The 26,090-nt window shown below is 41.0% G+C and overlaps 1 protein-coding gene across 13 annotated transcripts in view; it reads right to left on the bottom strand.

Moving 5' to 3' along the window:
- The window catches only part of NRG1 (neuregulin 1), a 456,310-nt gene that overhangs the window by 100,159 nt on the left and 330,061 nt on the right, over positions 1-26,090 (bottom strand). For 9 of the 13 annotated variants that reach the window (XM_072358889.1, XM_072358887.1, XM_072358892.1 and 6 more), the window contains 2 exons: positions 20,740-20,790; positions 17,836-17,886 (listed from right to left, as the gene is read on the bottom strand). The exons of 2 other annotated variants lie outside the window; for them this stretch is intronic. In XM_072358889.1, the coding sequence (XP_072214990.1) occupies positions 17,836-17,886; positions 20,740-20,790 (102 nt within the window). The remainder of the gene's footprint in view (positions 1-17,835; positions 17,887-20,739; positions 20,791-26,090) is intronic. 2 more of the 13 variants (XM_072358893.1, XM_072358894.1) reach the window with 2 other exon arrangements.

Here is a 26,090-nt window from a genome sequence, read left to right as displayed (position 1 = left end):
GACATAGTTTCACAACTTTGCCCATGCTAGAGGAGAAACAACAAGGATGTGACCAAAATAGACCAGATGCTGAAGACACAAGCTCCACTCGGCAAAGCCCACCTCCAGGCCAGGGCTCCCTAGGGTGGACTGGAGCTGAAACACATGCTCACAGGCATCATATTGTTTCTATTTATTCCAAGAGTGTGCAGGCCAGCTAAGGAAGGAAAAGGCAGGATGTAATGAATTTTGAACTCCTTTCACACCAAGGAGTGAAAATGTTGCTTCTGCTTCACTGACCAATTTGAAATGATTCTCTGGAGGCTTTGTTAATAACACTTGAAAAAAATGTGAAATTTTCTGTATTTTGTTCTTTTCCTTACTTAGGCACTCTGCTCAGCTGCACAGAAATAATTTTTTGGACAATATGACTGAGATTTAACCAAGAGCAGTGAAAAACAAAAGATGATAGAGCTCTGGCCTGCTTTGCTGAGAATGTGCTACTAACACTACACAGGCTGGATGCAAGCAGACAATATGCTTCCCTTCCTACTTCAGTCAGCTTAGGAAGTGCCAAGATCATCCCAACAATGACTACTAAGGTTAGATACAGGATAATTAAAAACCTATGCAGCTGAGGTTCAGTCAGCATTAATAATTATTTGTAGCTGTTTTCAACACTTTCCATCATCCACCTCCTTCTCCTTCCTCTTGCAAATAAAAAATAATGCCTGTGCATGTATGTAGTTACAGGAAATATAATGCATTATTAATGCATCCCCAGCTGTCAGAAAGTTCAGGTTTACTGCCTACCTTTGTAGAGGTTAGTTGTAGCTACTGGCAATAGTCAGCCAACTGCATTAAGTAATGAGAGAGTTTCCAGGAGAGCCAAGTGAAGTAGCTGAATGACACCAGGTTTGTGGAAAACCAGTCAGTGAGGGATGATGGTTCTGAAGCTATCACTGGGGAAGGCAACTATAGTTAACCTGTACGAGTTATTCCGGGAACAATTAATTTGCAGTTGTAATGTTGTGTATTTTCTTTGAACTATGAACATGATTTTCCACATATGCGGCTACACCAAGCAGAGAGGAAACAGGTACAGTCAGCAGTACAAGATAAAGCCCTCCAAATAAAGGTCTTTACTAAAATCTTTCCTCACAGAAACAACACAGTGTTTGTAGTAAGTTGCAAAAATCACCACACATATCCTGTGATTTCAAGGAATATCATCTCTGTGTTCATCCTGTGATTTCAAGGAATATCATCCCTACATTCATCCTGTGATTTCAAGGAATATCGTCCCTACATTCATCCTGTAATTTCAAGGAATGTCAGACAGGTCAGGCCAGAAGTGCTCATTTCCTGGCATACTGAACAATAATCTATTATTGCAGACACCTATCTATCAAGCTGAAATGTGCACACATACACTGAAGAAATGTCTTTCAGATTTCATTTTCCATGTATCCTGGACAACGTGCTATGCTGCATACAAATTTAGATACATAGCCAAAACCCCCAGTGTGAAGGGTAGGAAACAGCAGAAAAATATAGTGTGACTTGAACAAGTAATTGAAGTCACAGATTCGATACATGGATTAAAGTCATAGAAATTTATTCAAACCTGCCTCCCCAGCAGGATGCTTTTGTGTAGTCTCAGAACAAGTAATTGTTAGGATTTCTTTTCCTACTCAAATGTTTATGTCCTGTACAGATCTCTAACTCCTTGACAAACTGCCTGAAATTTGAAAACTGTAAAGGCAGCCAGGAGCTGTCCGAAAGCTGAAGAATCAGAAGCTTTCCCCATTTGTTAGTGAAACATGTGCTCACAGATTTCAGTGATAAACCAGAAAAAATGCGAGTATATTTCCTTCTTAGAAGGCCAGAAGGGAGGACCATGGACTGGAGCAAGAACCAAGGGGGTTGCACAAAATCTGGAACATGCAATACTAAAGCTTTATTGATCACCCGTAGTAACTGAACAGGTCAAGGACAAGAAGAGCTGCAGGAGAAGCATATTGCCACAGTGTATGCCATTCAGGCTGTGGCCCCTGGCTTCACCCTGCTGACTGTCAGCCCTCAGCTGTAGTTTCCTGCTGACAAGAATCTGTGGTTTCTTCTTCCTACCAGTTGGCCATGATGGGGATTAGGGTAAAAAACAGTGCAGCCCTGCCTTTGAGTATGACCTTGTCTCTTTTAAGGGGCAGCATGGACCTACAGCCTCGTCAGCTACCCAGTGCCATTGACTATTTCACTACTGTAGACAGGCCTTTTAATACTGCTAGAGGAAACTGTACTGAGATGACACAGAGAAATCCTCTGGTAATTATTTGGGCTAATCCTATTAAGAAAGAAGGGCTTTCACTTGTTATGGCAAAAACAAAAAAAAAAAAAAAAAAAAAAAAGGGGGGGGGGGGGGGGGAGGAATTCAGAAGGAATACATAACTATTCCATTTCAGCCCTAGATAGACACATTCTTATTGTACATAAGGAAAACTGTGTTAACTGAAATCAAATACTGTTTAATATTAAAAAAGATAATAATAAAAAAATTAAAAAGTTACATGAAATGTCTACCAATTCAAAAGGCACCAATCTTCCTTTCTCCATGTGTTTTATTTATCTTTTACTAGTCCACAGTTCAACTTGTGTATTTTCCAAGTGAAAGAGACAGATGTTTACAGAATGTGCATAATTTAACAAGTACTTTCCATATGCTCCAAATTTATGCTGCAAGAGAGGATCACATTTATGATCCCCAAATCTGCTGTTATTTTAATGCTGTAGTAACACACAGTGGCAGACTTAACTCTTTCAGGTTCTTATTAGAAATTCAGCTGGAGTGTTTAAAGTGACAGTGACTTGATCTATTGAGCAGTAAGAAGAATTATTCCTCTGTGGCTGTGAGCCAAACAAGTAATCTTTTAATAAGGCATGTGAAGTCACTGCATTTCCTTTATGAGAAGAAAAAAAAAAAAAAAAGTTCCAAAAAAATGTGCTTACGCAACTAAAATGAGCCTAACTTGGCACATAGGCAGAGCTTTTCGTGTGGCCTTATTCACCTCAGTTCCCATCTCATACCTGCACCTGCCCACCCCCCAGGGTTCCATTTCCTACCCCACAGGGTGCAGGATGAGCCAGAGCTGCTCTTCAGAACATTTCACCATGGTGGACATAATTCAACATCTAAATAGGAGCTCTTAGGTCTTCTTGAAACTCATTTGATAGAGCTACCTCTGTTCTCCATTCCTGAGAGCCCATTTTCAGTGCCAGCACTGCAGGCTGTGTTAGGCACAACTTACTTCCAAGTTACTTTCACCAAAGACAATGTCTAGCTTTGCAGAAAGAGGCAAAACATTTTCTGAAGAGACAGATTGCTGAAGCTTATTTCTGAACCCCTTCCTGAAACTCTCATTCATTCTAATCCTCGGGGTTGCTCAGGAATTCTTTATTTCAGTCACTGCCATGATCATGTCCCCCTGCTGGACCATCTCTCTTTCCCAAACATTCAAGAATGTGTGCTTGTGAATGGTGTCCCCGTGATATGTTTTTGCATCTGCAGATATATAACTTCCCCATGTAAATTCCTTCAAATAAATGATTTTAAAAAACATAAGCAGAGCTGTGTATCTGTTAGATGCTCTGGGAAACAAGATGGGAGTGTTTGATGCCTGGTCAGCAGCACTAATTTGCATTCACTCTGAGTGGGAATGTGAAAATGCAGGAAAGAATGTAGATTTATGAGACCTCTCTCCTTTATTTAGCAAGCACATGTAACTGCGAGCCTCCCACCTAGCGAAAACACAGGGAATTATTTTCTTTGGTGATGAGAAAATGTGAGAATATCTACTAAAAGCTACAGTCATATCTCTAACACATTTCTACTGTCAGTGATCAATGCACGAGTTATAAAACTCCAGTAACTAACTCTGAGTCTCTGCCCTCTCTCACATAGCTGTCTCTCTAGCTGAGATCAAACACCTCATTTTATGAATCGATCCTTTTCCCATTCCCAACATTCTATTTAAACATCTACATTTTCTCACAGTAACATGCATTGAAACTGAAATTGACACAACCATGGAAATTCCCAGAGGAGCCCAGAGCACAGCTCATGTTGCTCTCGCTGCACAGGAAATGCAAATGTTCTTACTCATCCTTCCTCTATAATGAAGAGTCAGATTCATTGTCTTGCTCTGCCGAGGAGGAAATTGCTGCATAATCTCCTTCCATAGCTAGACAATCCTCTCTTTCCAAAGCAGGCTAAGCATGCAAATTCTCTGGACATATTTTATGAATTTCTAATCACAGTGGGCAAAATGACATGGCATAGGTAAACATCAGTGACAGAAGCCTTGTGCTGGCTCCCTGCTGAGAATGTGTTTTTCTTCTATTTCCACCCACATATTAATTGTGTTTGCTCTGAGACAAAAAAAAAAAAAAAAAAAAAAAAAAAAAAAAAAAAAAAAAAGAAAAGAAAAGAAAAGAAAAGAAAAGAAAAGAAAAGAAAAGAAAAGGAAAGGAAAGAAAAGAAATAAAAATTGTAATCGGGCCAAACTATAGCCCACCCTAAGGTCTGCAAGAAGACTTGGAAAAAACTTCACACATCTCCTGCTCAGCACATCACATAGGCCAAAGAATCACAGAATCATAGAATCACAAGGTTGGAAAGGACTCACAAGATCATCTAGTTCAGCTGTCCTCCCAAAGTCCTCAAAGTCTCTCCGTTTACAGTGTTGTCACTGTAGTGAAGAGAGTGCCTCCTACCCGTCAGAATTTACCCCTCCATCTCTTGAGCTACAGGAGAGACCTCTGTGGACTATCAGGAGCAGGCCAAATGGCCAAATTATTTTAGGAAGTTTTATAGATTTTTTTATTTTTTTTTCCCATCTAGGAAAAGAAAAAAAAAAACAAAACCAACCAACCAACCAAACAAAAAACACAAAAAAAAACCAACAACACAAAAACCCCTCTTATCTACCACTGAGAAACAGCTATTTACCTAGTGCCCCCTCAGGCCAAAAGAAAAGATATATCAGCCACATGGAAAATAGAAGCACACATTCCCCTGCTGAAGTAACAAAAAACAAATGCTTCTTAAATGAGGTCTAGTAAACCTCTGCTTGAGCACATAAGCCAATTGTTAATCACAAGAGGACAAGAATGACATTTGCTGGGTAATAAAGCAATTCAACATCTTTCCTTCAAGACAGTGTGTGCATCTTCCTCTCCCTTCTTCAGCCTTGTCCACAGTTAGAGACAGCAATCAGTAAAGCACTGTCATAGTCTGGTTCTCTGTGTTCCCACATCAATTATGTACAGCACTACTCAAGGTGTCTGAAATGGCATGTTATTCCAGTCTCAATATTTGCTAACACTGCTTGCTGCTGTAATGCAGTCTTTATTTAGACAAGGAATGAGGAGGCAAACCAAGAGAAAATTGTGCTCCAGTTGGTGGCTTACAGTTTAATCATCCATTGTCCCTAACTGCCCTGGCTCTGTAAGGTGGGACAGACTCCTCCCCAAGTCACTAGGTGCAGGATGACCTGGCAATGAGGAACCTGACCTTTGGCACAGCAGGCTGGTGACTGCAGTGGGAGTGGAAGAGAGCTGGAGCCAGTAGTCAAACAAGATTACAAGAGAGACAAGACTCCCCTTAGGTCTAACAAGGGGAAAATGAGGAGTCAGAAAGGCTAAGTTTCCTCTCACAGTCACTGTTAGGAGAAAACTCACTTATCAGAGGCATCATCTTTCTGTTGTGTCTTTCCAGCAGCAGTCTCTGAGGCACCAACAGCTGCATGCTGCCTGAGACTGGTGGGCCAGGTAGGCAGGACGCAAGCACACACGATCAGCTTGACCATCTCATAGCTACAGTGCAATCTGAGAGCCACAGCTATTTCAGTTTTTACAGGAAAGAATAAGTGTTCTCCCATTTCTCTTTTTTCCTCCCTCATATCCCTCAGTGCATGGAAAAGGTTTAGTGTTCTTTTATCAGTCCAGTGGAACACAGTAAACTGCCCTGCTTATGTGTCTTATGAAAAGCCCAGACTGAGGCTGGCATTGATTGCAACTCTGTTTTGTCATATGCAGAGTAGAGTGATTGTGCATGAAAGGCAGCGCTGTCTGCAGATATGCTGAAGATCAGTGGGAATAGCTGCTTTCTTTGGATCTACTGGAGGCCACGGCAGGAGCCATTGCAAGGGCTGAGGAAGAAATCTCAGAGATCAGAAAAATAGGTTGACTCAAAGACTTGCTGGACCTATACTGGTGAGTGTTTCTCACAAATGCAGTAACAGACATTGTCACATAGGTGAATCCCTGCAACTACAAAAAGGGACACACCAAGGATATGCACCACTTGATAAAGCAATGTCGAGAACTGGTTGAGACAAAGATTCAGCAGAAATGGTAGATCATGCACACAATTTTTTTTTTGCTTAGGCTACTTTTCCTGTACCCAACTACTGCTGTAGCATGAGGATTCAGCAGAACTACTTGAGAGCAGCAAGTCTAAACAAAAATGGCCACACATTCTCTGCTTGATTCCCATTCTAGAAAGTTAACTGATGTCCATTTTTCTTTAAACAGCTTTTCTAAGAATCCTTTTCTTGTTAGCAGTCTCAGTTTTTCAACCATAGCTGATGTGCTTCTACCACAGCTACTTGCTCAGATCTTTGGAAAATTTGGCAACAGTCAGTATATTTGGCTCACTCATTTTTCACTGCTTTTTCTCCATCCAGAGAAGATTCTCCATCCATTACCTCATCCATGCTGTTTTTGGGTTGTAATTGGGAATACAGCCTCACATTTCACAAGACATCTACAGACAAAAAAAAGGGTATTGCTCAAAGTGAAACAAATACTGAGTGACAACGCTACCCATGGAAGGATGCTGGACCTTGATGATCTTTAAAGTCCCTTAAAAACTAAGCCTCTGTATAATTTTATTATTCTGATTCTAAGGACCAGATTTTTTTTAATCAAATTTAAAGGTAAGAATTGCTCCCCTGTACACAGCCTTCCTGAGTGGTGATCTGCTAACAGTGCCCATGTGTATAAAATTGATTTGCACATTTAAATTGAAAAATGCCATTTGCTCAGCCTGCCTATAGCTGTGCTCACTTGCTGCAGTGAGTATGAGGTCTCTGATGCATGCATATTATGCAGTGAACATATAATTGCAAATGCCATCCACATCCAATTATCTTGAGTTTTACTGCATATTTTCTACACATAACTCAAACAATAATTACAACATCACATTAGCTCACCAGGTGTCCATTTGGCTGTAAGAATTAGTAAGGTGCTGATGCTTAGTTGCTATCCTCTAAAGTACTTTACTTGCAGCACTGCTGCCAGCAAGAGAGGTCACCTACACACCTGGGCACCTGGGGCAGGATACAGAAATCATAGACATAATTTGCGTTGGAAGGGACCCTTAAGAACCATCTAGTCCAACTCCCCTGCAATATGCAGGGATGCCTACAACTCTAACAGGTGCTAAGAGCCCCATCCAGACTGTCCCTAATGGGAAAGGCAGCAAGATTCTTCTGCATCTAGCAGAATCATTCAGCTGGTTAAGGTACAAGTCCCAAATCCATGCTTGACTTTCTTCTGCTTACAGGAAGACATTTCAGCTTGCTCAAAGCCCAAACATGCTGTCTGAACGGATGTAGAGAGGGTTTCAGGCTTGTGTAACTTCCCATGAAGCCTGAGACTGATCCACTGCTTTTAGGGATTGCAGCAATGTTTGCCTGACTACCTGTCCACCAGGAAAATAGCAGAATCCATATTCAGAGCATTCCTTCCCTGTACCTACCTTAATCTCCCTTTCCCTGCAAAGCAACAAAAATCTAAAGGAGTTACAAACATCTACTCTGCAGATGTAGCTTGCCTATGACCAGAAACAGCAAACACCTCAAAGCTCTTTACAGCAGAAACCTAAAACACTAGTTTAGCCTCAGAATAGTCAGACACACATCTGACTGGGCTTTGCTGCTGCTCCAAACTGTTCTTCTAACTTCCTGCAAAATTACTGATTAGGATTTCTCTAGCTCTTGCAAACCCTGAGACAGCTGTTATTCTACTGTTTGTAAAGCAGTAGTTGCCACTGTGGCAACTAATGGGTTTTGTGTAGATCATTAAAACACTCGGGAACACTGCAGAGCCTGCAGCCTGTTTTAAGCCAAAGATTTTTCATTGGGAAATTGAAGGAAAGAGTTGTTCTAGGGAATAAATAAAAGTCATACTTGTAGTATAAAAAATATATTGCAAGGTTAAACTTCAGTCCTGTTTCCCTTTTTGACCAGTGGAGTCAGTGGAATTACTCTGTATTTGTACTGCTGTAAATAAAATAGAATTAAATATTAAGGGATTAAAAAATCATATCAATGCCAGTTTTGGATTTTTTTTAAAAAATATTACTATTATTATTTTTTAAATGGTAAAAGCAGGGAGGATGGCATTTAATCAGGCTAAAGTACCAGACATTGAAACCTGCCCTTTTCTCGGAACAATAGTTAAACTGTTGAACTGATGATCCAGGCCAGTGGATGCCAGCATTACAACAGAATTCCAGCTACAGCTAAAGAACATCCCCTATTACTATATACAAAAACAAACATTGTTCCAATGAACAAAAGCCTCACATGTGGTTACATCACTTCCAACTTGAGAAGACCAGAAGAATCTTTCTGCTGCAGACAGTTTGTACTATAATTGCCAGCAGCAGATCCAATGGGTAGGTTTCTACACTGCAGGAAGCTGTGGCCTTCACCAGAGACAGAATAACCAGCAGGGTATCTGCCTCCAAAACAGACGTTAGTGAAAAAATGCCCTCATACCTCTTTCCTGAAGTAAGGATTCTCCCTTCCTTTTTAAAATTAACCACTGCAGTAATACTCACTGGCAAATATGCTGACATTTTGGAAAGTTCTAGGGAGAATCTCTAAATAACTGTCAGAAACTTGACTAAGTTATTAAGAATCATGTTTCATGATTGTGAATATTACCAGAAAAAATATCAGTAATAAAGTTTAGTTTTCCACTTGCTGAACCTCAGAAAAATAATGACCTCATTACCTTCAGAAAGGTTATTGCCACCCCATGTATAAATGATAAACATTAAGATAAGCTCAACAGCACATGTTCTTTGTAAAAGCTTCAGGCAGCAAAAGTCTGTCTGGTCAAATCCTCCCTGACTCAACATCAGTGCTGAACATTTATAGCTCTGAAGCTAGGAGCCTTTCTGTGCTGAATAAACAAAACAGAAACAAATGAACAAACAAAACAGTCAAATGCTTGGGGCTGGAAAGACAGCTGTGTCCACTTTTGACTTGGGACTGGAGCATATGAAGTGTGGTCACATCTTTCTGTACAAGATCACCGAAAACAATTCAGTGCATGGACCAGATCCCACAGCTTGCAGGCTGTGAAATAATGTCAACTACTCTGTGCCTCGTGTGGACTTCTTGGAGGGGAATGAGACAGGGCGGACTGAGCATGGATATCTCTGCGCTGTTCAGTAACAGAGTTCAGTCCAAGGGCAAGTGCTGTGCCTTGCCTACATCTGCATGTCACGCTACTTTGTTGCAGCTCTGCCCTTCATTACAAACACTTTATATCCCTGTTTTTTTCATGTCACAGTGTCTAAACTGTGGGAAGGCTGTGTCTTAGCACATCCGGGTGGCAGAATAGGGCTGTATGCTGAATGGTATAAAGGCACCTAGGAGTTTTGGGGAATTACAACATCTGCTGGAATAATGTGATAGGACTGCTTATTAGAGTGAATGGAGATGAGCCAGTGAGATGGTACCCATACTGTCTCCTGTGAAAGGCTTCAATGCATACAATCCTTTATAATGTCATCCGAGTGCCTTGGAAAGCAGCAGCTGATGAGGGGCAAAATAACACAAGGAAGCACATCAATGATGGAGTGGGCAAACACTGCTCCAGTGCTCCAGAACATTCCCCAGCCTCCCTTCACTTAGTACCATAGGCTTCACCTTTGTGAACATCTACCACAAATTAGAAATGCCCAATGCTATTTTAGCTAGGAGAAGGGTTGATGCAGCTTGGAAATGGGTGTCAATGGAATTTTCTTCCTTGCAACAAGCAGATCCCTACAGAAGGGAAAACTTGGACTTATGAGATTTTTTTTTTTATTATTTTTTTTATTTTTTTTTTAACTTGTAGTAAAGTTGCAATTACTAGCACTAAGAGTGGGCAGTCAGGACAAGAAAATCTAAGGAAATACCAGAGTCTTTGCATTGTTTATGCATATATATATATATATATAAGTATATAAATATTCAAACACATAGAGAAATACAAATACATTATATTCACCAAAACAACACACTGTCATGCATCAAATATAAATCATAAAGGATAATTCCCCCAAGGTATCATTTCCTTTTCAAAAAATCAAAATGCATGTTCTATGCTCCTTACCATGCATTTCCACACTACTGCAGGTACAATTCCAATTCTCTGACTAGATAACTACTACTAAATACTTAGGAAGATATACACCTAGAGAGGAGATGGCTGTAAAAAGCTCCTCTCTAATTGCTGCAGTGAGTACAGTGATTTGTTCTCATCGCTGTACAGGAGAATGCAAGAATAGCAGAAACCACTAGGAACCTATGGGAACATTTTGATAATGAACATCATTGGAGATACAACTTTCTCACTTTGCATCCAATTAGGAAAGGCTACCAAGAGGCAATCCGGAAGAGATGCGAACATGAAAGATGGGATGATAATTTCTTCCTGAGGCTTTATTTTGGCTTCCACCTCACTGTTAGAATATGTTAGAACAGCAGCATGAAGGGAAATAACTGCTTTTCATTTACCTGCTACAGTCCAAGTGGAGTCTCTACTGCAACATAACACTGTGTGGAGAAGCTAATGAGGGATAAAGTGATGGCTTTTCAAAGCCATACAGTTAAGAGAAGATCACATTTATGTACACAGCACTTTGCCTATGGCTTTTGAAATGTAACATCTGTCATGCAGTTTAGGTCTTTTGAGAAGTATCTTACTGAGGAGTTATTTTTAAGCAACTGGAACTTATTCAAAGCCATAAAATTTACAAGTTACTATTAAGATAATAGCATACCTTTTTATTTTTTTTTTATTTATTTTTTTTTTTTCCTGTTCCTTTATCTACTGCTGTGCAATCCTCTGTGATTATCTTTTAGAAACAAAACCAATTGAATGCGGAGGCACTTCCAGTTATTAAACTGGAAGGTGCTGTCTGGATTCCTGCTTAGGAATCAGCAGAGCCTAGGAGACCAATCAAAAGACTCTGAGGAATATCTTCCTTTCCCTTATTTCTCTCTAAGAAACTTTGTTCCTTCTTCCTAGACAACAGCATTTGCCTTCTGTGGTTTACTAGAACTGTGTGAATTGGAGGCTCAGCATGAAAATAAAGCATCAGACATTACATCCATTTCTGCCTTATGACAGATGCTTCCACTGCCAGACCACTAATTTGAAACAACCTTTCATGGCACAGGGCCCTGCTATGCCAGACTGGCTCTGCTGATGCAGCCTAAGACCTCCCCTGGGAGAGTGTAGAATAGAAAGCCCAGAACACACCACCCAAGAAAGCCAAGTATGCATTCTCTTCCGACAAAGTAAGCTCAGTAAAACCACCAGGCATGCTGGGAAATTCAGACTTGAAAATCCAAATACTCTTTAGGTCTTTCCTCTTTCTTGGAACTTTCTGATCAAAGCTGAAATGTGGACATGGAGGACTTGGCATTGCTTGTCTTACTTGGGGTGCCTCAGGGATAGGAATTCATTGTTAGAAAATACATGAAAGAGAAAGATGAACAGAATTTGTGGACTCAGGGCTAAGTTACAAACTGCCTGTTCTATTAGTATTATTCTGTACCTATGTAGCACTATTCATCTTTTTGTGTTTTTTTTTTTTTTTAATTATTATTAATATTTTTTAATTTGTTTCACGTTTGCTCTGAGCTTTTGGCTCCCTTATGCTTTCCTACAAATGACTGACACTCTTGATTTCAGCCCAGTTAAGGGCATATATTGATTCACCAGAGTGCCTAAAATAGAAGTATGCTCCTGTAAAGGCCACATATTCCATGCTGTTCCCACATCCCAGGTACTATTACTGTTTGTTGGTAGCTTCCTTCAATACAAACTACCTTAATGCCTTGGAAATGTAATAAAAGAAGGAACATTTAGAGAAGACTGATCCAATACCACAGACTATGTTCACTGTTAACTACTCATGAAGGGTATAGCTGATGGAGAACGGGAAGCCTTGAGCACCTGTTTTCAATGCAGTGTCAGCAACAGCGACTTCCTCCCACGGAAGAAACAGCAACCAAAAGACCAAAACCAGATCACTGACCTGTCCCTATGCTATAAGCTTGCATCCTCCAAGTTCAGCAGAGGTTACGCAGGCAAACCAGAAAGATAATGATTTTGGTCTCTAATAGGCACATAGAACAGGTAACTTCAGCACTGTAGGAAAATGAAGAGAATTAGGCTATTTTTTTTTCCTTCCTCCCATACAGATACATTTTTGAGGAGGCTTACAGTTGGGTTTGAGGTACAAGATTAGAAATGCGGTTTTGAGAAACAGTTTAGTTCTCACTCCCTCCGCTGAATGATAGAGAGTGATAGAGAGTGTTTCTCTGAGAACCTTGGAGAGAGGAGAAGATCCACAACAAGTTAGAGGTAACAGGAGGCATGTCTGCAAAATTTGTGCGGGAAATAACACAAGCTCAGGGCTCTGTTACAACAGCTATGACAGCGAAGTGGCCTGTCTCATGCTTGGTGGTGCTTTTTGGATGAAATCCATCACATCAAGAAATCAGACTCTGAAATAAACCATTGCCTACACCATTATACATACATATTAAATCTACATATGTGTGCATCCTTATACAGAAAACACTATTGCTTCATCATGTATGCATGCTGAGGCAAGTGCTGGTCTTATAGATTTATACCTGTATGCACAAATACAAGGATAGCTAAAGACAATGTCCTTAAAACACTTCCACTCTGTAGCTCTATTAAAGCTCCATAAACTGTCCCACTTATTTTTTTATGACTGTTATGTCAGCTTCTTCCAGTTTTAATACTGCTCATACTCATTGTTGCCTCTGACCTCCAGGACCTCTTTGAAGGAAAATGAAAACAAAACCAAACAAAATGCAACAAAAACAGAAAACAAATTACCGTAAAACACCAAAGAACACAGAAGAGAACTGACTTTCTCATTAGCAGTAACAACTCAGAAGTTTAACATGTCCAGACTTCCCAGTTGAGCTGCCTAACTTCAGGTCCTCAATGCCAATCCAAGAACAAGGAAATGAAAATGCAGCTTCAGAGAGCCCTGCAAGATTATGTGTTTTGGAAACAGACATTTAACGTCACACTGCTCTTAGAGTCACAAAAAGGCTGAAAGCTGTATCTCTGGGAAATGTTATCTATTCACATTAGTTTGCCCAATCTGCAAAATTTAAACACAGGAAGCAGGATTTGCCATGCCAGATCAAATCATAATGGTACCAAGACTACCACTGTGCTCTCCATTGTGATTAGTGCCCACTGTGGAGAAAGAAATTAGAAAATACTGCACACTACACTGAATTTTAGCAGGGGATCCATTCCATCTAAGCAGCATTCTGCTAACTGGGAGACTTAATTTTATGCTAAACAACAACTCGAGAACTATTAATCTGACATTTTCCTCACTCACCTACTGTATCCTCACCATAAAGCAAAGCATTTTCTCCAGGGATGATTATCAACAGTAAATAAATAAGTACTATAAAGAATAAAGCAGTATACGTGAGGTAGTATAGTGCTTTTCTGTTACCCACTACCCCACCAAAATATCAGGTATATGGTTTTCCTGAAGAAGGAGCCTCTGAGCCCATGAGATGAATCAGTTAAATGCTGACAGTTGAGGATGTAAGACTAAATCCTTGCAGAAGCAGGAGTGGGGAGTCCTGCTGTGCTAGCATAACTGCAGCCGCAGTAATTGCCTCCACCATTTTCATTCCTTCAGCTCTTTCAACTGGTTACAATATTCTCCTCTTCCCATCCAGTCCCAAGTGACCTGCCCTTGCTACTGGATGTTCCTAAAACATTCTGTTGTTTCATTTGAAGATAGTTCCATTCCAGAAGTGACTGAGATGCTACCAGTATATTTGGGTTTCATGGCAAAAAAAAACAACAGGGGAGCTCTACTGAGTTGAAAGAAGTGAAACACATGTTCAGCAGCTAGGCTGCTTGTCCTGCTTTTTCCTGGTGCTTATACTGTGATGTAGCAAGGATTATTAGATTATCAGAAATAGACCTCTACTAAACTTGGAAAAAAATGAAGCCAAAAGAATCAGAAGAAACTGAGCTAGGCAGTAGCTCAGCACATATTACACTCTGGGATCCAGCAAAGTCATCAAGTCATGCTGAGTCTTAAAAGATCTGCTGCTCACATGGACCTCAGAAAGCAGGAAAGTCCTAAGAGTGGAGTTACATTCTCCACTCTGCATTTTCTTGATGTGAAGATTGGATAAGATCCTGAAGACACAAGAAACAGCCACAAGAAACCTATCCCATGAGCTGAAGATTTCTGTCTTCTAGACATGATGATTTAAGTTTGTATGGTTTTTAAACAAAATGCACATTTTTTTGAAAGCGGACAATGTGAAGTGATAGATAAACCAATATCGAGGAGGAAGACTGCATTCAGTTTAGCAGATGAAGGAAGGAAGCAACTAACAGAAAATGAACTTGCCTGCTAAAACTGTAGGACACAGATGATTTACTGGTGAGGTTGCTTGCCATGTTGATGCAAAATATTCCTATTGAAAAGACTCAAACCAATGACTCTAAACACCATGTTAAAGCAGGTTTTCCTGGTCAGCGCAGAATATTTTTAAAAGTCAGCTCAATATTTTATGTGAGAATATGTGACAAGCAAAAAGTGTCTGTATTGCTGTCTGCTGTATCCGCTCTCCACTTAAAATGCAGGGTGGCATTTGTTACTGAGAAATGAGAAAATGAAATATTAAGAAGGTGTCTTCTTGTGCCAGGCCTGGAGTTTACAAATCATAAAATCTAAAGGGAAGAGATGAGCAGTCCTAACCAAAACATTCCTCCTCCATTAAATCTTACTTTTTAAATTATTTTAAAATTAAAAGATTAAAAAATATGCACAGGTTTTAAAGGTCTGCACAAAAATTTGAGGGAAAATAAGGTTAAATCAACCTATGTAACAAATACCAATAGTGGGTCTTTTCTCCAACCAAAAGCTAAAGCACCTCTATCTGTACTCTTCCAAAAAGGAAGCCATAGACAAGGTGGGGCCAGATTTCCACCTGTTCTACCAATGCTCATGTCTCCCAGCAAGGCATCATATCAACATGCTACAAAATCAAGAGTATGTTCCAATGCTCTTGGATGCTGGCACACCACTCTGCACAAGTGGACAGTCTGAACTGAGTACTGGTTTTGGAGCAGGCAGGCTACAAAAGACACCTAAGCTTGTTGCTGGAGTAAGCATTTCCGCAGACACACTACAGAGCAGATCCTTAGCGGGCAGCATAAACGGTAGCATGAAGGTATTTTTGCAAGATGCAATTAAGTAAATGCTTCCCTCCCTGATGACCAGTCTGAAACACACTTCCACAAGTTTCAGCTCCCTCTAACTTCATTTCCTACCTCTAAAAACACTCAGCTCTTGACTAAATTTAACCTTCTGAGCATGAATTTCAGAACTGCTGTCATTCTTAGAAACAGTAAGCTAAGGCACTGTGTCATGGATGGTCTGCATACCTGTACTGTGATGCAGACAGTTCCTATGCCAACAGGAGATGTGACCACCACAGACAGACAACCTGAAGCCCACCACTTCCTTTCCCTCACATATATTCTTGCCAGCATTCCTCTATTGGGAGGTTGTATGCAGTGCTGATCATTTTAAAACAGGAAGATTCACTCTTTTGAATTTTTTTCCAGGTACGTTCAAGTTTACAAAGAATGAGAATGTAACATTTTGGACCACTTTTCTAAAGAAAAGGAGGACTGCCATACATACGCTATTTTGCCTGTCAGCAAGAAGCCAAGATTCCTTCAATAATATGTCTCAGAAGAGCAAAAAGACCAACACATTTTCCTTCTCTAGTCCTGAATATGGTCGACTGAAGCCATTAGCATTAGAGTGAAGTCTCAGATTTACTTTTTTCAATGCAACATCAGAGCAATAGGAAATTGCAGAATCATAAGATACGTGTTTTTGATATTTGCAGCCCTGAAAGCAATGGGACAAAAAATGCCTTCCATTCTCATGCTGTCCTGATGTGCTTAAGACTGATCTCTCCAGTACCTGGTATTGGGAGCACAAAAAAGGAGACAACTTTACTGTTAAAGAAAATGGAAGTTTCAACCTAAGTTTCAGTATTACACCATGAAAAAGAAACATACATGGGACAGTTTTAGGGGTGCGGTGGAAGGGAAGGTGGGAATCACTTCTATCTGACAGGGGGAGTGTTAGCAATCACATCTCAAAAAGTCTCACTTTATGAAACTTTCCACTTTCTCCTTTGGATAACTGCTTTATCCACACATCAGCCTGCTGTGTAGAATTGGAAATACGCCATGGTCTTTTTCATCTATTTTACTTTAGCATGGAGGCTCACGCTCTCAAAACAGGCTGGAGTTGAAGTATGTATGCATATAAATGGGTAAAGAACCTTCAGTTTTGGGCTGTCCATTGTGGAGCATCTGGCAGGGACAGGATTTTTTGAAAATTTCTGCTCTGAATACATCTGTCACTGGAACTTTAAGAAAGCAAAGCCTGACACGTGTTCATTTGTGAAAGCTTGGGGCAGAGTGCCTACTTAATCACTGCTGTTCTCAGGTCCTTCTTAGCATCTGGTCAACAGTGACTATGTCAGTGCCTTCTCTGAAACATCTACCATTGTCTGAGAAGTGGAAGGAAACAGTTTATTTTATCTCCTGTAGCTGTTCAAGATTGACAGTGAGAAGAGCAGCCTGGACATGTCCCACTGAAATTCAGAAAAGAAAAGCCCTGAGCAACTTTAGAACAAGTCCATTGACTCAATTCCCTCACTGCTGCATGGTGTGAGTAGATGTTATGGTACATCTGTTAACAATAAACGTCAGCTCCCTCCTGCTCTGTAGTACCTTTGCTACACAGTACAGACAGACAGCAATATCCAATGCTGCTTTCTCTCTTCTATTACTTATTTTAGTGAGACAGATACAATTGCTTCTGATAAACACCAATTCAACTGAGAACAAAGCAGAAAGAAATGATTGTTTTTAAACGCTCCAGGAAATACTCTTGCCTTCCCTGTTGCTATGCTTTGGAGGAAGGAGAAGACCAAGAGCATTACTTTTCTTATGCTGCTGGTAGAAAGCTTTTTGATCATTTTAAATAACCTATTAGATTTCTAAAATTCCTTAAAGATACACTTAAAACACCAATGAGCCTAACAGTTGAGTGGAAAATCCATAGAAATAAATCTTCTGCATCCCACAGAGAATACCAAAAAATCATCTGAATCTGGCATCCAGGGACCTTGCTTTTATCATTCCTCTTTTGCTGCTACAGTAGCTATGAGACTGAAGTTAAGGGCATCTACATATAGTTTGCTATAGAGCATGCACTGTGTTTTATAGCAATGCTGGAACAGTTGTGGAGGATGAGACCACTGGTCTATGTCACCAGCCACGTCATTTCTGGCAGCTACCAATACTTCACGCTTTAGAAGATGGTCAACACCCTACCTACTGCAACACCAATGACAGCAGTAATTTAATCAGCTTGTATGTACTTACAGGAGGAAGTATTTGTTCCTTCTGTTGAAGCTTGTATCCTAAGCATGGGTTCTGCAACACACAGAAGGTAACGACAAAGTTGTAAGAATAAAGCCACAGCTACACTGTTATAATGTAGGAGCACAAACATTTTCCTCAAAAAGGGCTTTCTTTCTATTTTTCTTTTCTTTTTTCAATTTCTCCTTTTGCTGTAATCAGAAACCCACTGAAGCAGATGAAAAAAATGAGATAGGTCCAGAAAGCAAAGAACTTCAAAGCTGGTACAGTGTGTCCTAGGCGCACTGTGAATAATCAGTTACAGCAAAAATGTTCCACAGTCCTGGGAGAGAAGACGGGGAGAAAACTGGCAAAGAGAGAGCAAAATGTTCAGCTGTTTGTGACAGCATCAGAGGAAAGTGGAAAGCAGAAGGTCTTGAAGATCCCCAAGCCAACCCAGGAAACACTAGCTGCTTATCTGTTAGTTTCCTAACTGCAAGTCAGGCAGTCAGGACTCCACAACTATGGATAACTACTTCTGTGGCTTAAAAGACAGCAGGTCTCTGAGTACTACAACCTCTGGAGAACGCTGTAGCTGGAGGGAAGAGCAGGACATGTTCCAGAGTAAAACTGGACACAGCACCAGACCTGAAGTGGTTGCAAATAGAGAAAAAAGAGCCATTCTCAAGATGGCAAGTAATCTTGTAGGACAGCTGAAGGAAACAGACCTCAGCAGAAATCACACAAAGGAAGCACTCAGAAAAGTTAATGAAAGAAGCATGCCAGTCTTGACCAGGGGCTGGACCTCCTGAACTGTAAGAAACAGAACCATGCAGCAAAACGGGACTAGGCATCTGAGTGGCTGCAAAGGCTTTCACTGACTTAAAGTCCATCAGAATGCAGTGTCATGCATGAAGAAAGAATTCAGGAGCATGCTTCAGGAGTGCTGTCAGGTGGAAGGAAGTATCTGCAGGGAGAGCAGTCAGCTTAAGGCAGCAATGTGACATGCCACTGAGAGGAGGAAAACCAGCCTGCGAACCGAAGAAGAAGGTGAAGCATACGGCACACTTTTTAGTGAAATATTTAGCAATATGTCACATCAGACAGAAAAGATGAGCCTGCTGCTTAATTGAGCCAGCTTTTAGCCAGAGTAAACCCACACTTGAAAGCTAAGACTGCTCTGTAAACCGTCCTATCAACACTTGGTGATTCATACACATCATCATTCACAACAGCCAATCTCCAACAGGAGAAGCAGCACACTGATAACTTATTTGCATTTGTAAGGTCTGGAAAAAATAAGTGATGCACAAGATCTCAGACATAATCAGTCAGCAGAAGAATGCTGCAGTGGCAGGGAAAGCTGAAGTGGTCTGGACTCAGGCATCAAGCTGGGTTTGCCACTGAGCAGGTATCTGATCCAGCCCCATAGCAAAGACCTATTCAGAACACCACAGAGATGAACATTAGAAGATGTCAACATGCAGCCATCAAACTTTTTGCTTTCTGCTTTCCTTCAAGCCAACAGCATGATGTGCCACTTGGCACTGTTATTTGCAAATGCAGCGGATTTATCAGGAATGCAGCCTGCCTTTTGAGCATGCCTGTGTCCTTCCCTCCAGTCAACAAAAGCAGCAAAGAAGAGAGCAGTAATGTAACAGCAGGCACTGGAAGGAGCTCAGGCAAGGAAAGAGACCACTCATGAACAAGAAATATATTTCATGTTCCCATGAAGGGAAGTAAAGGGCAGGGTCTGCATTCTTGCTGCAGAAGGGGGAGTACAGTGGAGTCACTGACCAGCAAGTCACCTTCTTTGAACAAGAATGGTTCCAATGGTTACAGGACACTTGCTATTAGCTATGTGGTCTTATAGATACCCAGTGAAGTACTGGTGACAGGTCCCACTGAGAACATGAAAGAATATGGGCACATCCAATGGCTTTTCTGTCAGGCAGTGGTGCCAAGATTTCAGAAGTAGGTCGCCACACACGCAGATGCATCAAAGGGAAGGCTGCAGGCATGCTAAATGCAAAATCTGGCAATCACACTGTTTTCCTTGATCTAGCCTACAAACACTGTCATCTCACACTAAAACCTGTCTCTGCCAGACACAGCTTTCTCAAAAAGCTAGCAGGACCCCAGCCTCTCTGCCAAGCAGGATATGTGCATCTTGTAAATCCTTAGGATGCTCGGCTTACACATGCCTATCCACAGCTTCCTCGACCAAACTCAGTAGTAGAGATAAGTGTTGGAATTGTGACCATATATGAAGTAACTCCAACGTTAAAATAACAAAAGCAACTTCTCACTGGTGTCATTCCAGGAGTGTCCCTAGAGGTGTGAAGTATACAACTGCAAGTGGGATCTTGAAAGCAGAATTCCATCAGCCTGAAAGGGAACCAGCTGGGGAAGGCTCCTATTATGCCAAAGGCAGTTTTGAAAGCAGTTAAACTATGGCAGTGTCTACCTTCACAGATCCTGAAGAGCTGTCAGGCAATCTACCTAGAGTCCAGAAGAACAGAGCAGACTAGGCAGCATTCTTTCTGTTGGAAACATCAGTATATCTATATGCTTAAGTTCATGAGCAGCTGCTAGGATTTACAGGAATAGGAGCAACAAGTGCTTTTCAAAACACGGGTCCTAATAGCTCCAATATACTTTCACTCGGGCTGCTTGCAGGCTGACAATTGCAGGCCATGCTATAATCCTCGATACAGCTCCAGGATACTAATGGATATGCTTAACCCTTCTTCATTCATCTCTTAGTCCCTGAAGCAGATCCAGCATTCAAGATCATAAGCAGGCTCTGAGGCTCTGGATGCAGATGAACTGATGCAGGTGATAAGAAGAAGCAGTCTCACAGCTGCAGAAGCAGTTCAGGAAGAAACAAAGAGAAACAGAGAGGAAGACTCTATTAATGGAACTTACGTGAAGAAGTTTTTGTCCCTTCTGTTGATACTGGTATCTTGCTGGTGCTCTCTGGAAAACATAAGAGGCAAGAAGAAGTTATAATGTGGAGCCAGGTGTTCCTCTAACAGCAATTAGCTCCAAAAATGGAGGAGGAAAAGAGGAAAAAGAAGCTCAAAGAAGCAATCTTAAACTCTGTTTCAGTTGCAGAGGCTGCAACCAGACATCAACTTGAAAAAGTTTCCTTTTGGGAAAAAAAAAGAAAAAAGAAAAAAGAAAAAAGAAAAACAGTGGTGTCTGCTGGTGGGACTGAAGAAAAAGCCAGTTACTTCTCAAAGAAGCCAGTCAATCAGTCTTTCATTCTTCTCTGGAAATAAATGATTAGTGGCAACAGGAGAAATCACACAGATGGTTCTGCTTCTGGAAGGCGTCAGAGTGAGTATTCACTCCTTATACTTCTAGAGAGTTAAATTTTGCAGAGATGTGTTCCTGCTTGTATCACTTCAATTGCTGCTAAGTACATCCAATAATGTCACTTGCCACTTCAGTGAAATCTTCAAAGTCACACATGCAAATCCGGTTTCCCATGGGATGACTGCTGTGTTGGAAATCAGTTGCTTTGCTGAAGAGAGGAGAAAAGATGGTCTTTCATCCTGGTCCTATGGAGATGTGCTATTGCCAGTGCCATAATGCCATGGACTTCTTGCTCTGGACTGCCCTTTTTCTAATGACACCATCTACCTGTCTGTGCACTGCTGACACCACAAGGCACAACCACGTGGACTTCCCTGGATATGAACAAATTACTCCTCAGTTCTATGCATCTCAGCTTTCTTCAGTTTTTGTGCAGCTCAGTACTACTGCACACACTTGAGTTCCATGGTTGGAGATAGGACACAAATGCCAGGGAAGCAGTCTTGCCTTGAATCCTCAAGGCACACCAAGAATTTTCTGGTAGGCCAAAAAATGGTTTAGAAAAAGCCTCAAAAGAGACACAGAAAAAGGCAGTTTAAGAAAGGTTCTTACTGTGTTCTTTGTTTCTGGATCAGGTGGCCCCCTGCTCATGTTCTTCAGTCTGCACAGAGTCTTGAACAGAGACAGAACCTGGCCCAACTGTCTTCCCCTCAGGATCCTTATCATTAAGCTTGTGTTGAGCCAGCGTGTTAGTTTCTATCTTGTTAGTACTTTCTCCCTTCTAGTCCAGTTTCCTTTGGCAAATACCTTGTTTGTCTGGGCAACAGAACCTGGTTTCATCTCATTAATGAGAGAGAACGTGTTATGCAGCATTTCCCTAACAGCCAGTGGTGCGTGGCATGGAAATGAGTATCATCAGTAACATTTTTAAGGTCAAAACCTTTGCACTATGTTTTGGAACATAGTGGCCCATAGCCAGACAGCTTTCAGGACCATTTGTCAGCTATGGAGGCAGTTTGCGTTTGCGCACCGAGGGTGTCTGAGCAATTAACCTTTCTTAGTCATAACAGAGATAGAACAGGTCTGACAGCTGAGCAGATCAGCATCTGGCATGACTGGAGCAATCTTTTCTTTTCCAGTTAAAGAAACCATGCTCCATTTAGCGCTTGTGCTGAGTTTCTTGGAGTACTTCTTATTGCTGCCTCCCTAGGCTTGGCTGTGTCATTATAACACAGGTGCTAAGTATTCCTTCTGGTGGAAGACACAGCCAGAGCCCCCCACATCAGAAATGTGTCAAGAGAGATGTTTGGAAAACACTGTTGTCACATGTTAGCAAGCCTTGTTAGTGATTTTCATACTAGCAACATTAACAGTGGATGGTAACATATGAAAAATTGTGTGTAGTGCTTATTTACCAACACAGTGGTAAAAAGGAGACATTTTGCTTCAACAATGACAACAAAGTTCCACACAATGAACCAGACGAAAACAAGATGAGGCTGCTAGTGGGAGCCTTCAATACTTGCCAGAGGTGGAAAAGCCCAATTATGTTTCAGTTGTGGTACTTAAAGTTGCTGAAGATACGGAGACTACAACTTGTTTCCCTATGAGGAGCAGTGTATGGGAAATTGGTAATCACAGCCTGAACCTCTGATTAATCAGCTGAGGCAAGTATCGGGTCAGCTGTGGGAGCGCAGGTGAGAGTAATTTGGCTGTGCTCCTGGAAGGGGTGGAGCTTGACTCCACCTCCTCTGGACCTCATTTAAGGGCTGACCACCACTAAGGCAGCATCTTTCTTCCAGATTGCTCCCTGGTGGAGACTGCCTCAGCATTTCCCAGTGAAGGCATCCATATTGGTGAGTTTTTCCCTATAAATAACCTTTTGGATATCTGCTACCACCTTACAAGCAGTAACCCCAAATGCTCCATCCCTGTCCCCTGGAGTTTCAAGGAAGTGATCAGATTTCACAAGGTGCTATTTCCTGAAACTGAAAATGTTTGTGCTAGAGCTTTCTCAAGGAGAAATGTTGGGAGGATGAGCAAAAAATCTTTTATGGGGGATGCTTTAGGGGACAGTTTCCTGCAGTCTCTCAGTCCGATGTCCTCAACTCTGACCTGCTCCAACTTCTTCTGTCACTTATGATGAGATGGAGAAGAGCCCTCTGAACACAAAAGGAAGTTGCAGCACTTTTGCTGAGCTTGGCATCTTGATCTGTCCTGCTAGGCAGGGAGCATTGCCTGGGTTGCTGTGGGGACAGCTCAAAGACAAGGCAACGAGCACTGCTCAGGGAGGCAAGAAGTCTTCCTGCTCAGGAGAGACTTTTGTTTTTCCAGTGATAACCCAATATCTAACTGCCATACAGGTGCTTTTGTGAAGAGCCCTCTGAATGCCCTTGCAGTCCATTTTTCCTCTGCTAGTTTGCCTGAGGCCTGGCACAAAAAGCCTGCTTCAGTAAACTGAGGGTTTGATCTCATGGGTTCTGGTTCCAGCTTCCAGGATGGCCCTGAGGACCCTGACAGGGACAACAACTTCAGTTCTGAGGGGGATTCAAGTGAGAGCTGCAAAAATGTTGTCCTGAGGTTTATTTTCTGCTAGTGACTTAAGGCCTCTGCACTGATTTTGTCAGTCAGACACAGAGCTGCCATATATCTAGAGAAAAGGGAATTATCTGGGACATCAGATGCTTGCTCATCAGCAGGCAGGGAAATGGCAGCACTTGTTTTTGTGGCTGAAACCACTGAGGTCGATCTGAGGCATGCTCATTTGCACCTGCTGAGAATATGACCCATTATGTCAGCCTACCATGTTTGTTAAAACAAACAAACAAAAAACATATAAAAAACCTGTGGTGCTAGATAACCTGTAACTATGTTAATGAAAAACACTCCCACTTTCATCAAATCTCAGATTAATGCATATGTAGGAAGGGACTTATCTTGCATTTGAGTTGTTTCACAGTTGGCCACATGCTCAGTGGGTACTAGATGCAAGAAATTGCTTTTAATTACTTGTTTCTCTGTCATCTTTTTGAAGATCAGTTACTGTCTAACTTCAGAAGAGAAAGACTATGCTCACAAACTAAACTTTAATGGATGATGAATATCAGATCTCTGCTGGCTACTGCACAGTTCTGAGCCGTTAGTGGTGCTGCAAGTAATAAGGATGCAAAACCAGGATTTTATCAGTCCATAGCCTCTGTAGTTTATGAATTTACCAAGGATTACCTCTGCCCACAGCTGAGTTATGCGTAACTATCATCTGAACACTTTCTGTTCCTTTCAATTCAGGCAATGTTTTTCCAGCCACCCCTACTAATGATTCTAATGATATCAGCTCACTTTGCACAGACATTCAGAACGAGCACACATACAATACCCTGCCACAATCCAGCAGCTGCCAACACTGAAGACTGCTGACTTCTGAAACATCTCTGCAGGAATCCATCCCTCTGCATGCTGAGCCATGCTGAGCACAACAAAGCTCCTTAGTGCGACAAAAGATTTAGGTCAATGGGTTTTAAAGTGTAAGGCTGACACTGGATTCAGCCTTCACACTTTACACTTGAGAAAATGTCACTTACCTAGTTATCTAGATAAGATTTCTTGTGACAAGGTTTTCAAACAGGTAGTTAAAAGCTTTAGTAGTGGTAGAAAGTATTCTCTCAGCGTCCTTCCTTGAGCTAAGGTCTTATATTCATAAGAAAGGCCACAAAGAAGTTCACTGCAAGAATCCTTTGCCTAGCTAAAGAGACAAATTAGGTTGCAAAAAGTAGCTATTATCACACAGCCAAACCTGTGTACGATTTATACAACTCCAGGAGTACTTCATGGCTCTCAACTGACCTCAATTACAATCACTCTTAGGGGAGCATACTTGAATAAGAGTGAATGAAATTAAGAATGCAGTTCATATCCTGTGGGCAACTTATATTCATTAGAAATTTAAAAGAGAGAAGAAACACTCCCACTACTTGTTCATATGAATGTTAAACAGATTATGCCTACCTGTTTTTACATAGTCTGCATTTGTTATCCATACATTTGGCTCTAGAAATGAGGCTTAATGTGTCTTTAAAAGGAGAAATGCTATAGGAAAATCTGTGTAGGAAAACAGTGCATGTCGTGCATGTGTGTTTGTAGGTGTGTTCATGTACAGTGAAAACTTGCATAAGAAAAAACAGGGCAGCTTTTATTAACAGCAATGATAATAATAACAGTAGCAGTAAAAAAGACTTGAGCTGTTGCATTGCCTATATTACTATTTAAGAAAGCAAGTGTTATTATTCATGGGTATTAGATCAAGGAAAAATAAAGTGCTTTTCTCAATGAAGGGGAAAGAAAAAGAGGAAATTTTACAATGGTTTATTGAGAAATACCCATTTTTCTATGCTTTGGTACAGGGAATAGAAATCAGTCATTTTCAGATACATGGCCTTAGTTCAAAAGGTGTGTCTTTTTCCTATTATTTTTTGGGGAAAAAAAGTCACATATTGTGCCTTATTCTTCATGTAACTTTTCTTTATATTCATTGCTGGATGCTGTTACAGATAAGGCACAATGCTAGATAGACCTCTGATCTATCTCTAGAGTTCTCTTTTGTGGGAAAACAGAAAAGAAAATGTCAACCAAAATAGATAAACTTTCAAAAAAATGTAGGGAATTTACCCCGGGATTTTTATATTGATAAGCAATAATATTTTAGTGGAAAGAAAGTGGAAAGATTTCCAGAAATATTATCTTCTTATTTACTCTCGGTCTTAAAGCACACAGCATAAAGGAAAAGGAGGATCTAGTCATTCATGGACAGCAGGGCAACTTAACAAGCATAGCCAGGTGAGCATGCAGGTGACAACAGTGTGTGCAAAGTGCCTAATTAAAGGTAAGGTTCACAAAGATGGCCAACAACCCTTCTCTCTATCCGGAAGAGGTTCACTCTTCTCATGTTATAGTTTTCTACA

The sequence above is a fragment of the Excalfactoria chinensis genome, chromosome Z, assembly GCF_039878825.1.
Source record: "Excalfactoria chinensis isolate bCotChi1 chromosome Z, bCotChi1.hap2, whole genome shotgun sequence".
NCBI classification, from domain to species: Eukaryota; Metazoa; Chordata; class Aves; order Galliformes; family Phasianidae; genus Excalfactoria; species Excalfactoria chinensis.
The sequence above is the reverse complement of the archived record's forward strand: the minus strand, read 5'-3'. Positions and strand labels throughout refer to the sequence as shown.